Raw genomic sequence first — 18,599 nt, forward strand, 5'->3', positions numbered from 1 at the left:
ATGTGAGTCAGATATGGCCCATTGGACCATTGCCCGGTCACAACAATTAGTTAATGGTTGGACATCAGTGGGTCAATGTAAAGATTTGCTTTTTCAAGGACCTTCAAGAATAAGTTTATTATGCTTGAATCTTGGAGATGTGTCAGATATCTTCCCATCTCAGAGATCCTACAACTAAAGACATCATGGAGGTACTCAGCAGGAGACAGCTTGGGTTATATAATATGAGCCAAAATCCCGTATTATTTTGTTTAAGCCTTTTAAATTTGGGCATCCAATTCTCCTTTTCTTTCCTTTCTTTTTTTGCAGCTGTGGGGATCAAATCTATGGCATTACTTATGGGAAGCAATTGGTATGCCACTGAACTATGTATCTTATCCTTTTAAAATTTTATTTTGAGACCGAGTCTTGTCTAAGCTGGCCTTAAACTTGTGATATGGATGCCTTCTAGGTAGCTGGAATTATGGGCACATATCACAGAATTTGTTTATTTTCCAATTCTCTCACCAAATTTTCAGAAAGGAAGTATACAAAGGTGGTAGAAACAACGTCTTTTATAGTTCATATGTACACATGTTTTTATATACATTGTATTTGTGTAGCATACATTGCATGTATTCTCATCATAGAAAATATGTTGTCATCTTTTCATCTTTATAAAAATCTCAGTTAAATGTCCTTTAACTCAAACACCACCAATTCAGAAGATTGATGGCTCAAACCTGCCTATTAGCATCAAGACTGTCCCTCTATTGCAGACATTTTCCATAACAAGTCTTAGGTTTTTGTGTGTTCTGTAATATAATTATTATACATCTTAGCTATTAAAGATTTCTTTTTTACTTCTTTCTTTCTTTTCTCCCCCCCCTTGTTTGAGATGTCTTGCAATGTTGCCTGTGTTGATCCTGGATCAGAAGCTCCAAGCATCCTCTCAAGCTTCTAGAACTACAGATGTATGCCACCACACCTAACAAAACTTTTAAATGTTACCAGGAGGTCATTTTAAAACTATAATAATTGCTCTAATGCTTTGTCTTTGATAAATAATCTCATGTGGTTGTCTTGTGGTTTCTCCATATTTTACTAATTTATTTCATCAAAACTCAACAGCTTGCTTTTTTTGCATATCAGTGAAGCATATTTCGTCATTGAATTATTTAGCATCAAGGAATGAAGTTTCCTATCTGCCGTGTCAAAAACTCTTTCATGAGGCTTCGTCTTAATGTTTAGCCTTCATCTTCAAGGGATGCCCTCACAAATTCAATAACTTATAATGGTCTATTTATAATGAAAATGTGTGCTGGGTGGTGATTGTGGTTAACCAGAAATCTCAAATCCTTCCAAAGGGGTCCTGCCACGAGGACCAGTGCTAAATGATGCAGAAGAATTAAGAACCTATTGTGGATCTCTCAGCTTTTCAGAGGCCAAAAAAATTGGATATTTATGTGTAGCATAGAATGTATTGACTCAATTCCGCTGCAGTAGATGGCAACTTTGATCATTGGTCAATTTTTTCAGGTGTTTGGGGACATTTTGTTAACCTTAGCACAATCAGCTAGTGCAGAAGTGATGACACTGGTGAAAATATCAATGATGAAAGTCATGCATTTACTAGGGAGTGATTTTAGAGGAGTCAAACTCACAAGGAAGTGGAGAGAGACCAGAAGTTTTCCCTGTGGGCTGAATGAGTTATTTGGGGAGCTGGCATGATTCTGACAGAAGAAGAGAGATTCCTGCAGCGTGGGAAAAGTCCATGCCCTTGCCATCTATTAAAAAAAAGGCAAGAAGAGGAAAAACATGATTGACAAAATAGAAAAAATAGAAATTTTGAGGAACAATTAAGCATTAAAACGAATGTGCATGACCTAACATTAATTCAGAAAAAGTCTACTAATTTTCTAAAAGAATGTAAAGATTAAACACTCTGGGGGGCTGGGGATTTAGCTCAGCGGCATAAGCGCCTGCCTTGCAAGCAGGCAGTCATGGATTCGATCCCCGGTACCGATAAAAAGGAAAAAGACAAAAAAAGATTAAATACTCTGAAAGCACTGCTGATAAAATTCTTGTGGGAAGCTACTATATCTATTCCATCTAAGTCATATTGATGACGAGGCAGTGAAAATATGGATGTTATAGTGAATAAGGAAATGGCTGCAACATAGATATCATCTGTAAGTAGAGTTATTTGCTTCAGTTTTTAAATATCAATGAAGGTTTTTATTGTAGTAAGAATATGCAGCATAAAATGTACCATTTTTTAATGTATAATTCAGTGGCTTTAAATGGACTCATTGCTATGCAACAGCAACCACTATCCATATCCTCTTTTTTCATCATCCTCAAATGAAACTGTCTCTTAAATCCTACTTCACTATTCCTTCTCTTTTGGTCCTGGCAATCACCATTCTCTTTTTCTGTCTCCATTAATTTGACTATTGCAGCTACCTCATATAACGTCAATCATGTATTTGTTTTTTCTGAAGCTGTTAGTTGTCACAAAATATATTTGCTCACGAAGTTAACAGTTTTTGAACTCTTACTATGTTCAAAATATTAATTAATTGCTGAGGAAATAGTGGTAAAAACTGCAATTATAGCCCTTGCTATCGAGGAGGAATGGGGTGAGGAGGACAAACAATGAAGAGAGAAATATAAAATGAACAAGGTAATTTCACAGTGTACTTTGAATATGTAAAGATTGAGATTCCCACTAGGTACTCAAGTAGGGGGGTTGGCACAGACTAGCACTCTGGGTGTACTTAAGGGACAGAATTGATGTTAGAGACCTAGTATTCCAATTCAAGGGCTAGAAGGGAGTGCAAAGATGCAGCAGGAGAGGTGGAGGACTCCTGAGTCCCACATTTAGAAATGGACCTGAGAAAAAAGAGAAAAACAGAGACTAAAGAAGAACAATATCTTGACAGGTGACTAGTGAAGAAAGACATAAAAGAAGAGGAGGCAGGTGATTCCTAGCAACGTGGGTTTGAACAGTGCAGATGCACTTATATATAGATTTTTTGAGCTGCAACAATTTAAAAAGCTTGGGTTGAATTCAATCCCCAGTACAAAAAAACAAAAACAAAAACAAAAAACAAAAAACTTGTAGATCAACTGCATGGCCTGGAAACATTGAAATAAGATAAAGAAAAAGATGCCACAAATTTATAAAATGTATACAGACTTTACTACTATAGTACATGCATATTTATTACAAAAAGTTAAAATTTGTCAAATTTGCCAACCCAAACATGGCATTACAGTCTAGAGAAACATAAACAAGCATAAAGATACAATTTTAAATCAAAAGTGCATATAGTTAATTTCATAACCATTTCTTTTTGCTATTGACTCCTATTCAAAAGTTATATGCAGATTTTCAGTTGCATGGCAGTCACTTCCCCTAATCCCATGTTGCTCCAAGATCAGCTCATACTTCCAAAAGAACAGAGAGGCCATCTGGGCTAAATACATTTGCACATGGAGGGTGAGGAGCAACAGATGCCTGCTAACTTTGACCTCAAAATAACTGCGACCTGGACCAAGCTATTCCAGGACAGTGCGGGAAACAGAGATGGTAGCTATGGACTCTTGGAGACATTGTGTTGTAAAAGAGAGATGTAGAATTATAGATAAATCACAAAAGATTGCAGTTGGCCTTCTGTATCTGTGTGCTCTGAATAAGTAGATCCAACCAACCTTGGATCAAAAATATTTGAGAAAATATTGCACCTGTGTTAGACACATACAGACATTTTTTATCATCATCATTCTCAAATGATATAGTACACCAACTATGTATACAGTTTCTCCTTTGTATTACAAATTATAGGTAATCTAGAGATGATTTAAAATATATGGGATGATATACACGGTCTTCATGCAAATACTACACCACTGTACATAAGGAGCTTGTGCACACACAGATTTTGTTATCCTCAGGAGTCCTGGAGCCAGTCTCTCATGAAAAACATGAAGTGGTATTTCTCAGCAAGTGGGATAAGTTGATGACCAGCTTTCCAGATTCAAGGAGCTGACTCACTCTTCCTTCAGAGGAAATGCCACAGGCACTGCTGTCTTTGAACTTGCAAACTCACTTATAAATTACTTCTTCGAAACTAACTTATTTGTAAATAAGAGAACTTCTCTCTCATCAAACTTAAAGAAAGGCTGAAAACATTTTGGAAATTTCTTTTCTTCTTTGAGCACTTTAGGGTGGTGACTTGCATGGTATGATGGTCATGATTTAGCATAGGTAAAATGCTCTTTTACAATGAAATGGAAACTTTTGTGCTAAAATTGTTCTTTTTCATTAAGCGAATGGTGCAGCAAGGCAGACAAGAGAGGATGAAAAGGATCATAAATTTTCACATAACTCCAATAAGGGAATAGAGTCTCAGGGACAGTGTGGCACCATTAGAGACCATTAGCCACCATCTCTCATGGCTTCAAGCTTGGATTATCAGAGCAGGTATCAAACAGGAATTTAGATACATAAAGAATCTAGACTTTCAAAGCATCTAAAAGGAATGTTCCACAAAATCTCATCAAAAGCTCTACTTGTACCCAATAATTAGTTGCTATGTAAGATTTAGAGTTTTCTAAAACCTCACAATTTTAGTTAATAGTACCTTCCTAGTCAATACATTCAGGGCAAAAAGTGGTTTAACAACATAAACACACTGTTTAGTTTCCTGTGTGAAAACACAATATATTTTTGTCTCCCAATAAAAGTCTTAAATTAGACAATACACATTTTCAAACTAACACAAAATGACTATGAGAGCAAAGACACCACATTATTCTCCTGTCAGCTGCTTCTCAAGCCACAGAGCTTAATTCTCACCAGATGTAAACCTTCATTCCTTCTCCCTCCTCATAATTTTTGTCTTGAATAAAATAACTAAAGAAGACATTTTTTTTTTCCTCTCATGTGAACTAAAAATCAGGAAGCCCTGAGTTGCAACTCTAGTGGTGAATACTTGAGTGTCTTTCATCTCCTGTCCCTTGCATGTACCTGTAATGGCAATGATGTGAGGGAAAAAGAAGTCTTAACAGAGATGGAATAGACTTTAAAAAGCTATGTTCATTCTCATCAAAGGAAAGTTTAGCTATAAACTAGCGAGGACAATTCACTTGTAATAACTCTCCTACAGACAGTAATACTAAGGATCTCTAGTTAGATGACTGGCTAAGAATATCTTTGATGCACTGGCTCATTTGTGCAGTGAAAGTTGGATGATTTTTAAAGCCAGAGACTTTACAGAACATAACTTATTGGACGTAAGGAATCCCCATAGACCTCTTTAGTTAACCACAAAAAAAATTTTAAATGTTCAATACATATATGTGCATATGTTATTATACTAAAATTATGATATAGGCTACTTACTGATTAGTGTTCTCTAGAAAAATAGAATTGGGAGAATATCTACACAATGCAAGGGATTTACTTGATAAGCTTTCAGGATTAGAGGTAGGATAGTATACAACTTTCTGCCTGTATGTCACACATGCTAGCAGATGATCCAGTAGTGGTTCAGTTCAAGCAGCTAGAAACCTCAGAACAAGAAGGATCAAAGATACAAGCCCAATAAAAGAGTAAAGGTCTATGAGCTTCCTGGACAGTTGCTAGTCCAAAAGTCTGAAGAAGCTGGACTCTGTTGTTCACAGACAATGAAAGCAGCAAAAAATACATTCACTCATACAGAGTGGAACTTTTCAAATTTAGGCCCACTTGCTCCTTCTTCCCCTTTTCCAGTCCACCCAAACTGTAAATCTGTTGAATGGCACCACACACAATCAGGGCAGGGCTTCCCTCCCAGTTGGCTGATTTACATGACAATCAGCTCTGGAAAGGTCCTCACAGACACTCCCAGGAGAGTGCTTTGCTAAACTAGGCTCTCTCAATCCAGTCAAGTCAACAATACAGGTTAACTGTCACAGTAACCCAAGAGGGATTACAACTTTTTTGTAAGAGAACTCTCTGGTCTGGTGTACTTTAGGGAGAATCCAGGGAGAATTTCTGGTGTCCATTAGGGAAATTAACTCAAGACTCTGCATCTCAATGGGTGGGTGCATGAGCAGAGGATGGTGCCAGTTCACGTTGGGCCCTGCTACTGCAGTTTCCCTGGCCATGGCCACCTCAGTTACTGCTTCTCCCTCCATTTATGGTCGAGGTGAGGTTTCAGGGCACACCTGCTTCACTTTATTCACTGCATATCTATCCTTCTGAGCAATTGCATGGCATAATGCTTAAAATCAGCCTCAAAAATCATGATCTTGATTTACATGTTTATAAATTTATAATATTTCCCCCTTTCTTATCTATAGAATCTTTGTTTCTATTTTTTTTCCTCACTTTTTTCTCTTCCATTCTTTTCCCCTCCTTGAAAGGAAGGTAAGGGAACAGAAAAAAAAAAAAAGACTCATGGTATGTCAGGGACAGACACAAATTCCCTATGACAAATGTGATCATTATGTATACCTAAAATGTGTCAATAAACTTAATGAATTAAAAAACAGGCAAAAAATAATTCTTTTGTGAGTTTACTGGGGATACATGTTTCAGTGCTTTTCATTTTGAGGTGTTCTCACTATGTTGTCCAGGCTGCCCTCCAACCAGTGACCCTCCTGGCTCACACTACCTAGTAGCTAGGTTTATAAGTTTGCACTGCTACATCCAAATAATGTGGGATTTATATGTATATGAATTTGTTGTGAGTCTGTGGATTGGCAACGGGCTCTTTAATCTGTTCTGGAGTTAAGTAGAGAGGGTTTTGCTCCTTGTGTTTCTGTCCTCTTCCTGTGATGAGGACCCTTGTCCTGACATGTCCTTCCTCCTTAGAAAGGAAGGACACTAAACTTTATGTGTATGTTCTTTTCTTCTCATTTTCTCATAGCCCATGTAACTTAGATGAACTCAAAAACAGGTGGCAGGGAAGGACAGATGACCTTTTGAAGAGAGAAACAGCAGGAGCCACAAGACAAAGATCACGGCTATAGAAAGTATAAGAATAGGGCCATGAACACAAATGATAATAGAAACGCACACAAATCCCAACAAGACAGGTTCACTGAAGGCACTGCTGTACAGGAGGAAGTAAGCTGTCCGTGTTGCACTAAATGTCAGTTATTGTTGTCCATGGGAGGCACAGCCATAAGATGCAGCTCTTTAAAGGGCTTTCTCTTCATTGCTCCCCTGTCCTCGGTTTCCTTTTCATATCTCCATGCTATGGAGCTCATTTGCACTGAGGCAAACTTCCTTCCTCCTCCAAGACCTCTGCACAGTGGCTTTCCAAGGCACTGCATGGCCCCAAGCCTGAGCATTAGGCCAACAGAATGTTCTTTCTTAGGTGCTTTTGGGTACATTTTGACTCTCCCTTGTGACACACACTCCTCACAGATATCCTCTCAATGTCCAAGGATAAATACTCATTCTTAAAGGCCATGATCCAAACACTAGAAGAGAAAGGAAAAATATATTTTGGATTTCCTTCCCCTTGTACCTACCCTGAATACAGCCCTCCCAGACAGTTTCATGTTGCACCATCAGGTGGTATGATGTCTTATTCCTTGACCTAGTTGAAAGAGTTTTGGCCCAGGCTGGACACTGTAGCCGGTAAAGACTCAGGCGAAACCAAGGAGCTCCATCTCCCCCACCCCTAGGAATTTACCTATGGTACCAAAAGAATACCAATGGGCTACCAGTGCATCACTAATGCTCCTTAGGTTCCACCCCAAACCTAGGCTACTTATATGTCTCCACTCCACGTGTTCCACAGAGAGTTCGTGGACCTCGAGGGAAGATGTCGCACCCCAGGGGATCGGGGGTGTCTCTCCCCACATTCTCAAAATAAAGGTCATTTATATTTCATATTTCTTATCTTTTCAGCTGCCGCCAGCTCCCCCACAGTTCTATCACTAGTGGCTGAGCCACAAAGGATCATCTTTTTCCTTTCTCTGTCCTAAGAGGAAGTGAGTTAGAAAACATTCATTTTTTCAATTACATGTATAGAATTTTGACTTTAAAAATGGATGGCATTTCAGTGTCACCTGGATTACTCACAAAATGAGATTGATGTGAATGCAATTAGTAGAACCTCTTACATTGAGGATTAAATTGAAATTCTATTTGTCAGAGTTAATCTTTCATTATTTCTAGTTTCCAAAAGATGAAAATGAAATATTAGATTACCTTCCTAGGCAATAATATCAGTAGATAAGTTTCTTAAAATTAAACAGAAAAAGTAGTTTTTCCTTTGATAAATTGTTTATTCTGTGATTTAGAATTCTAATGAGTAGCTTTTTGGCACAGGAAAAATGATGTTAAAACACACTATTTGCAAGCCAAGAAATTCCTGTGGCTTTGGGCTGAACTCCACTCTTCACAAATGACCCAAAGCGTGAGAATTTCTCTATTTGGATACCTTAAAAGTTAAAATACCCTTTGTTGAATTTGTATGTGCCAAAGGATGTTGGATATGGTGAATCATGTATGTAAATCTAAATAGAATTCTGTACACTGAGAAGAACAAAAATTCTATGACTCTAGAATCCAGTGCTCCTAGTCTCTGGAATTAGGCTGACCTAGATCTGAAGGTCTGTTATGTTACTTACTGTGGTAAAGCTGCTCATTATTCCTAGATCTTGATTCATCCATGAACAATGATAATTTAGTACTGAAAAACATTCTTTCTTGGAGTAGACTTTGGTCAGGCTCCTCTGAGCCCTCCATTCAGTTAGAGCTGAACTTGGGCTTTGACCTCTGTCCTTGCAAAGTTGAGTTTTTAGAAGAATCCTATTAAGTCACTTTAGAAAGACCCTTCTCACTTCCCCAAGTGTCCATATCTGGTGGAATTCATCCTCCTCCATCCCCAAAATGACAGCTAATCATCTTGGCTGTTTCTTAGGGAGAATCTTCCCTTACACCTGAAAGTGTATCTTTCCATTCCATTGTCCTCCATCTTATTTCTCAGCCATAAATTCTTACTTTTTCTTATTGTACTTGAAGTTGAGCCCAGTCTCTCTCCCCCACACTTATTATAATGGTTTTGAGCAGATAGTGAATATATAATGTAATTCCATTTGTATTGACATCATTATTGCTTATTTTATTTCATCATCAACTCCTTTCTACTTTACTTCTGTTTTCTCATAACAGAGTTTTGGATGCTTGTATTATTTCCCTGATATTCCCTTCTCTGAGTTAAACAGCCTAGCTCTCTCTTACATGGTATGTGGAGGGTTGTCTCACCACTTAGATTGGTCCCCAGATGATGGTGATATTCAGAAATGGTGGAAGCTTTAGGCCATGCAGTCCAGTCGGAGGCAGCAGGTCATTGAGACCGTGCCCTTTAAGGCATGATTGTGACTCCAGCTCCTTTCACCCTCTCTGCTTCCTGGCTGCCAGGAGATGAGCAGCTTTGCTTCCCACCTGCTCCCTACATGCTGTCATCATCATTGTCTCAAAAGCAGTGGAGCCAAGTGATCATGCAATGAAACTTCTGAAAGAAACTGTGAGTCCAATAGACCTCTCCTCTTCTAACTTGTTGTCAGGTATTTTTCTACAGAGATGGAAAGAAGACAAATAGAGGACAATTCCTATTCTTAATGCTTTACTTTCAGGAATGACATACAGTCAGTACACTTAATGCTTGGGCCTCCTGAGCTTAGACAAACTCTTGCACTTGAGTGTGTGTGTGGAGGGGAGGGAGGGGAAAAGAGGAAATGGAGAAAGAAAGAGGAAAAAAAAAGCAAGAGAGAGAGACTGACTAGAGGGATGGTGAATTTAGGAAACCTCCATCCCTGACTGGCCTATTGCCCTACCTGTAAGATCAGGCTGACTCCCTTGGACAGGCTTCTTTTCCTCCCACCTGTAACGCTAAAAGACCTGACTTTGATTGATAAATTCCATCTTTATTTTCTTAGCTTTCCTATACTCTGATAGTTATTTTTCTCAGCTCTGGGAATTTAAGCGATGGTTTTTCCATGTCATTGAATGATGGGACTAGGGATCAAACCCTCTAGCTTGAAGATAGTAGCTTCCCTTTCTCATACTACTAAATAACACAGTGATCAATGCCTTTGTTTTCCAACCAGTAAGGAATCTAACTATTTATATCACTATATTTGTCAGCTCCCCATTACTATAACATAATGTCTCAGGTATGATGTTGTAAAAGAAAAGTTTTATTTAATTCACAGATTTGCAGGTTCTAGTTCATGATCAAGTGGTCCCATTACTTTTGAGTCTCTCATGGGGATGCAAGATACTGATGATGGTGAGGAACTTGTAGTGGTGCAAGACCACTTCCATCATGAGTTAGGAAGCAACAAAAAAGAGAAAAGCTGCAGTTACTTTCACAGGCATGACCCCGGTGACATTAGGACACCCCATTAGTCTTCATCTCTTTAAATTTGTATCACTTCCCAGTTGAGGGAGGTATCCACACTGGAAAGCAAGCTGTTAACCTATATTTATCCATGTCGTCCATGAGAATAAACAGTATTAAGCTGAAGAAAAGTTGGGAATGAGAGCCTGAGTTATGACTGTAAGAAGCTGAAGGGGAAAAAATGATAGATGAGCAATTTATATGAAAAATGCAACATTTTCATGGAGGTAACAAGTAAAAAATAAACACGCCTTAATAAATCTATTATATATGTAGCATCTTCATTACCTGTATTAGCAAAAGTCAAAAGACATATAAATTTCTTTCTTTAAATTCTTCAGCCCATTGTTAATTGAAATATACTTTATCATCTCGGGTTCATCTGTCAAATTCTCTTATATGATACACTTTTAAAAGAGAATATTATGAGTTGAATTATGCCCTTCCCTCAATTTGTTGAAGTCTTAGTCCCTAGTATCTCAGAGTGTAATCTAATTTAGGAAGAAGATCCCCTTAGAGACAGTCAAATTAAAATGAGAACATGAGAGTAGATATAATTCAACATGAATGGTGTCCTCACAAAGAGGGTACACGAACATGACACATACAGAAGGAAGATGACATGGGGACCTTTGGTGGGAATGCACATGAGGGCAGTGTGTATCTGCAAGCTAAGGAACACCTGAGACTAGCAGAAGCTGGGGGAGTGGTATGCAACAGGGACTTCTACTAGAGTACTTTTGGAAGGGGCAGGGTTCCATCAATACATTGATCTATCTTAGAGATAACTAAGCAGATAAAATTTAAAACCAAGGAGTTCCACAGTTATTTACTACTTCAGAAATTCCACCTAATTGTTGGATAGCAAGAGTTTACTAATGATTTGACTGTTTTCTGCAGCACAGAGCACAGTAAAATTAAGCAACAGCACCAAGATGTTGAAAACTTCCTGCTGTGTCATATCCTGACATCAATAGAACTTAAATCTAAGACTATTTGTTGCCAAGAGGCCCTGATATCAGACTATGTTTCTTTGTGGATTTTGACCACCAATCATAGATAATAGAACTTGCTAATAGATAATTGCAAAGGTGGTATATCAGGTAGATGGTATTTTGGTTGTGAAGAGGGGAGTGTTTCATACAGCATGCAGAGCTAAACCCTGTATGTACACTGGCCATTCTGAACTTTCCACTGACTTAAGCATCACCGGGGGAATCATGGTTTTACTCAGCTTCCAAATGAGGCTATGGTTTCAATGCTTTAGGCTTTGCATGCTAAAGAAATCAACGTTTTTAAATGTAATCAGAGTTCTGTGAAAAAAAAAATCTGTTGTATTTGTATAAAGAACATTAGACCTTAGGGAGCCACTGTTTAGCATTCATGAATAGCAGACCAGTGTCCTCCTGCGTTAGCTCTTCCCAATGGCCCTGGAATGCTCCTTCATAAGGCAAATATGCAAGCAGGGTAAGGAGATCTATTTCATTTTGCTCCTCTAGGATTCCAAACCTTAATGTTTAGAAAGTAAATGTTGGTTCAGGTAAGCATTTATATATAAAATGGTTGTAAGTGACAAAGATATTAACAAAATTTGTTGAAAAGGCTGAGCTGTCACCCTGTATGTATAACTACAAAGTGTTTATTTCTATGAAAGACCAGTAAATGTTTCTCTTCTTCTGCACCACAAAGAGTGCAGGCTTTAACCAGCAGGTCTGACCCAGGACAGTTCCTCTGTGTGCTCCAGGCAAGCATAGCCCCACACAATCCATCTAGTTTGCACTAGGTTGGTTAGTTCCACTTTGACTTGCAGTACTTAGATTTGATTTTACATATTTTCCTCAGGGAATCTCAAACACCTCTACACCATAAACTTTTAGATACATTTAGGTTTTGAAGTAAAAATGACATAAAATGGAAAGAATAGGACTCATCCTACTCCTTGCTCTTTTCTATAGGGAAAGTACTCAGCGGCAGTTTCATTTTGGTAGAGTCACAAATGCCAATTAACAAAGTGGCAAGTATTTAAATATCTTAAGGAGAGGAGGAAGAAGGGAAAAGATTATATGTGCATGTATATACAAGATGGATAGCTATACTATTAATCTATGTTAGTTCATCCAAACAATAGTTTGTGCTGTCATTATTTGACTGTTTGATCATTTTTTGTTCCTAAATCTTGTAACCTGAAAAACTAATTCTGAAACAGCAATACGCAATATATTAATCAGCATTAATTTCCTATTTTTGAAACTATGTATCATTTCCATCCTTTTTTATTTTGCCTTTTTAAAATAAAAAAGATAGAATAATCTGTGTGAAAAGTGTATATAGAATATAAATGGAATTCTTCTTTACTGCTGGTTCCCCACAAGACAAGAAAGGCTATATTGAGTGTCTGACAAATATTAAAACTCAAAATGAAATGTGTACGTTAAGGGGCTGGGAATATAGCTCAGCTGCACAAGTGCCTGTCTGGCAAGTGTGAGGTCCTGAGTTTGATCTCTATTACCTAAAAAGAAAAAAAAAATATGAAACAGAAACATGTACATTCAATTTGTTGAATTCTAAGGAAATGCAAATAATAAAATAAGATTTGAAAACAACCACCAAACCTCTTACAAAATGCTGCCAAAACTGTGAAGTAAAGAGTACACTCAGGTTGATGCAAATAGATTTAATCCTGTTAAGAACAACATGTCAGTAACAAAAGCAACAAACATTTTCATGTATTTTGACTGGAGATCTCATTCATGGAAAGTTCACTTACCAAAATAAACAAAAGGAAGCCCCACATAGGAAACAATTCAACACAATGTGAATAGTTATTCCCAACAAGAGAGAGATGATTAAGCAGTTGAATAGAGTACTTGGTAGTAATACCAGGTACCAAAATGCTGAGACTGAAGTGCTTTGGATTTTGGAGTTTGGAATATTTGGACACAATCAGTTATCTTAATGTGGGGACCCAGCTGTAAATAAGAGCTTCATTTATATTCCATATCCACTTTTCACATAGAACCTCAAGTTATTTTATGCAATATTTTTAGTGTGCTTGTGTTATAACTGTGATTATTCACAAAGTCAAGTGTGAAATTTTCTACTTGTCACATGATGTTGATACTCAAAAATTGTGGGTTTTGAAGCATTTCAGATCTTGGATTTTTGGACTAGGGGTACTTAACATGTAATAGCATTGTAGGAACATTTATAAATAGGGAGATGTACACACATTTGTGTATATTCTAGTACTTAGCAATGCAAGTGGATTATGAAAATACATATTAACCAGGATTATTACTATATATATATATATATATATATATATATATATATATATTAGGTTTTCTAGAATTTAGGGGAATATTGGCCTTAACTATATATCAGGTGTGTTTGTTAGGTGTGAGAAATGTGCTTCCTATTCTTATTAAGGGTGGAAGAAAGTCCCATAAACAGATGAACAAGTGTCGAAATTTACAAAATGCTATTGAAGACAGAACGATTCTGGACATTGGGCAAAGGTAGAAGAGAAGGCTTCATAAAGGACCTAAGATGCATGCGTGGGCAAAATTTAAAGTCAATGTCGATAAATCAGCTGTAAAAGGGTGAAAGTATTAGAAATAACCCATTAACCTCTTTATTCAGATATAACTCACAAACCGTAAACTTACCTGTGCAAACTACACAATTCAGTAGTTTTCAGTATACTCAGGGAGTTGTGTGACTATAACACCATAATCTAAGTGCAGAATACTTTCTGTTCTATTCTAAGGAGCGTCCTAATTTTGCACTTTCAAATATTTTCCAGTGTTAAATATTTTCATAACAAAGAACCAAGGTGTAAATCTGGCAATCTTTGATGCCTGGCTATTAGGAGAAAGCTTTATGTCGCACGTATATTAAACCTTAAAATGCCATAGTGTCTTTAAATTTTAATTTTATTTGTGGCAAGGAAAGTAGTTACATGAAAATCTTCACAGATATCTACACATGTATTTAAATAAAACAAGAGTTAAGCTCTAAAAGTAGAGTTTCAGTGATGACTAGTACATGTTACTTATTTACTGTATAAAAATGTCCAAGTTTATAAAACTAAGTTTCCCATTTTCCTGTGTCTTAAAAACAGTTGCAAGGATTGGAAAAGGAAATTAATTGAAGATATATATACACTAAGAAGAGCTCAGCGCATTATGACTTAGGAAAGAAATGAACAGTGCGATCTGCATCGTATCTTCAGTGCGGTGTCAGTCTTCTTCATGTTCAGGGATGAGGAAGACATCATTGGAGGGCTCACCTGACCTCAGTTTTCTCCCTCCTTCCACTTTGTTCCACATTCTAAGGATTCATGCCTGTGTGTGATGGTCCCCTCCAATTCTGTAGGCAGCAGTGCCCTTGAGCAAGAGATCTCTCTTGGCTGAGACTGGTAAGCCTTGGTTTGCTTCTGAAGCTCCCGTGCTTTGCTGGGCTCTGGATCCCAGTCTTCCTCTGGCATCTCAAGTTTCCTCCAGGTGTCTGTAGCATCTTCCTCCTCAGGTCTCCATAACTGGTTTTGTGACTTCTGAGTTGCTTTGCAAATACTATTTTAAAGGCAAAGGATGTATTCTCTCAGGGACCTTTTATGACCAAAGATCCCAAAGAGCTAATCTTTCTTGGTCTTAGGTCTGACACAACAACAATTAGGGCATTATTTGGGGAAGACAGAGCTGTCTGTTATTCCTTTAATCATATCACTTAGAAGATTAAAGTAAAGCTGCATCTGCCTAGAGGACTAACAAAGGAGACTCTAGACGCTGGTATGGGACCCTTAAATTCTTTGAGGCAAGTGCTATGCTCATCATCATCAGATCTGTAGAGTGGGAGCAAGAATTCATCTTCGGACAGGCACCAGACAGCTACCAATGCAGCAGTTAATTCACAAGCAGGAAGAAGATGAACTGCAAGTGTGTGTTCTTCCATGTGCCTTTGGCTTGCTTTCCGATGAGGTTCCACAGCTCAAGCCAAATGGCTCCCCTCCAGGTTAAAGCACATAAAATTTAGTATCTGTGAGTTTGGTTCATCTTTCAAATAAAGTGTGATTGTTGAAACTGGGACACAGATTTTTCCAACTGCTTTGTAAACTTAACAGTCTTGGTCAGCTTGTTCTAACATACATAGTATTCAGGATATTCATTTAAAAATAACTAATGCCAGTGTAAACATGCCTTACATACATTGTTCTATAAAATATTGCACATAAAAAATTTTTAGCATTTCTTCATAGTTATTTTTCATTGTTATAAAAAGGATACAGAATTGTGCAGACTACCTATGGATTTGACTGGTCAGTTCTTCAAAAGAATAACATTACACATGATTATGGATTATTTACAAGGATTTTAAACAAAATATTTTAATAATGGTTAAATTACAACAAAGGAAAACATAGTTTAAATAAAAGATTATTCTCCAAAGTTATGAACTCTAAAGATTAGCAGTAAAACTGAATAATAAAGTTGGAATAAGCAATTTTAAATAAAAAATCTTTAGGACTCAGTTGTCTTAGTTTGTCTCATATCTGTAGAACTTTATGTTTCCATCCTATTTATATTTCAATATGATATTTCTGTGCATCGAAGTATGAGGTATAGCAGGGGAAATAACTAATTTCAAGCTAAGCATTGGTGTTTATTACAACTACTAAAATAATATTTACTTATAGTTTTAAATTTTTCATTAATTGACTCTAGGCACTTTACTATTACTTTTGAATACCATACAGAGTGCTGAGTACCTTGAAATTCATATTTTAAATAAATCAGTGGAGAAAGTTTTTACATTTATAAAAGAAATATAAATGCAACATTTTATAAAGCTAAATTGAGCAGATGTAAATGCCTGGATGGTGAAAATAAGAGTAATTTCAGGTAGAAAGACACAAGATATTAAGCAAACTGATTCCTAATACCAATTTGCTTTTCTTTAATACCATCTAAATTTTAAAAATTCTTTTAAATGAGTTATCTGAACAAAGTGGTTATCACAGGAAGGAAATGAAGTAAGTGATTTTGAATGCTAGCTAATCAAATCTTAATTTCCAAATCTTCTAGACAACCAGAATCTCAACCTAGAGAAATGGAAGACAAATAAATAAAAGTTTATCTTCACTTACAAAATTACCTTTGTCACCTCAAAAGTATTTTTACAGTACCAACAACATAATGCTTGTCTCCCTGAGCCATCACACCATTAAAAACATTTCTTTTTGTAGGGAGGTGTTGAATTTTCTGTTGGATACAGTAGTGCTAGACAGTTTAGTCTTAATATACCCTCTAAATTCTTTAGTAATTAAGATATCTCATCTTTGCAACTCAAGCTGGATTTATCTGGATAGCAACCTAAGTTTCCATGCCCATTTCAGTATGTCTGTCCAATATGGAAAGATGAAATCAAAAGCAATCTTCTAAGATTGCAGATTGCTTCTGGTGTTTCTATTTCCATTCCCAAAGGGTCCTCTGGGCTCCATGGAAACTTCCTTCTCCCAAGGAGTAGAGTAGTTGAGGTGCTAATCTTAGGGCCCTTCCTTTTCCTAGGTCACTGGCAGGCACAGGAATGCTGTTATCACTTAGCCCCTTTGTCCTTTCTTTTCTTTGAATGGGGCCTTTGTTTCTCCTTGTCATGATTCTGGGATCTTGTCGCTGGTCAGCTGTTCCCTGTCAGCCATGTCATCCTGAGGAGGTCTTGCTCTGTCAAAGAATCCGCACTGTGAAAAAATAAAACAGGTCACAGGGTTCAGTCAAAACTCTTCCTCAAAGAATGCTCACTTTATACACCTTCTGAGGAACTTGGAGCTCTGCGAATGTAATCTGTTCAATTCTCCAATTAAGAGATGCAAGTAATGTGTTTGTTAGTGGCCATGTTGTAGTAGTGGTAAAACGTCTGTACATTTTTTGTCTTTGTGGTACTGAGGATTGAACCCAGAGTCTTCTCATTAAGTTACACCCCCAGAAAAATCTCATTTCCTTTTTTGTTTTGAAATAAGGTCTTGCTAAGTTGCCTGGTCTGGGCTTCAACTTGCAATCCTCCTGCAATCCTCCAGTGTACTGACATTACAGGTATGTGTCATTACACTAGGTTATCTGAATGTCCCTATTATATACAGACCACTCACAGACCTTGGGTATTTCCCTGGGATTCCAACAATGTGTCCCAGAGTTCTCTCTCTGATTTCTGCAGATTTGCTGAGCAGTCCTAACTGCTGTCCAGAAAGAGGGCATTATTCCTGCTGTGGACTCCAAGTGACCTTGGTAAGAAATGAGATCACTGCTGACTGCTCCATACTTCATGGAACATACAGTATAGAGAGGAAGATTGAATCCATACTTTTATCTTACTGTCAGAGCTAGCTAGGCATGAATACTCCAGTGACTTTCCACAGATTAACTAGCAATTAACCATCCTAGAAATGCTTCTAGGATGTTCGAACTCTTGAATTTGAAATTAGTACTCTGTCAAGGAGGGTGTGTCTTTTCCTAGAACTCTTCAACTTGATTCTTATTTTTGTTTTCCCTGTTGGAAACTTGACATGCACTCTCTAGGGTAGTGGAATGTTTTGTCTATTGGAATATATAGTAATTTATGTTCACTGGAACTGCAGTTACTATAAACAAAGAATAACACAAGTCATTTTAAATCTGTGCCACTTATTATGTGGGCTCAGAAAGGCACAAAACAGCTGATAATAATTAGCAAAGCTGTTCTTTACTACAAAACCAAAGTTTTCTCAGTTTATATGTCTACTAAGCATCTCTCATATTGTTTCAAAATGTAAATGAACTATGATTTTTAGGGAGCCATGGCAATGATATGTGACTGGATTAATTCCTTTTATAGTCATATAATTGCAACACTGGTATCTGGAATGGAAGGCTCTGTGCAACCTGGCAGTTGGGTACTTTGTTAAGTCGGATATTAGTTTTTATTGTATTCTTTTTGAACAAACCTCAGTAGAACACATCAAAGACTAAGTTAATGCTTCCTGATAAACACAGACTAAACTGCATGTGGTGGTGTCTGTAACCCCAGCACGCGGACAGGCTGCAAAAGGGATATTACATGTTGAAGGCCAGCCCAGGCAATTTAGTAAGAATTCGTCTCCAAATTAAAAAAAAGTAAAAAGGCCTAGGATGTAGCTTAGAATAAAGATGCTGGCTTTATTAATAATAAAAGATAGAC

The 18,599-nt window shown here is 37.3% G+C and overlaps 1 protein-coding gene across 1 annotated transcript in view; it reads right to left on the minus strand.

The window, feature by feature from the left end:
* Nucleotides 1–14,308: 14,308 nt before the first annotated feature.
* Itga8 (integrin subunit alpha 8) overlaps nt 14,309–18,599 on the minus strand; it is a 171,465-nt gene continuing 167,174 nt past the window's right edge. The window contains exon 30 of the mRNA XM_003462769.5: nt 14,309–17,127. Within this exon, the coding sequence (XP_003462817.1) occupies nt 17,041–17,127 (87 nt within the window). The 3' untranslated portion in view covers nt 14,309–17,040. The remainder of the gene's footprint in view (nt 17,128–18,599) is intronic.

Source organism: Cavia porcellus, unplaced genomic scaffold (genome assembly GCF_034190915.1).
Source record: "Cavia porcellus strain 051 isolate PalLab524CR breed Dunkin Hartley unplaced genomic scaffold, mCavPor4.1 scaffold_27, whole genome shotgun sequence".
NCBI classification, from domain to species: domain Eukaryota; kingdom Metazoa; phylum Chordata; class Mammalia; order Rodentia; family Caviidae; genus Cavia; species Cavia porcellus.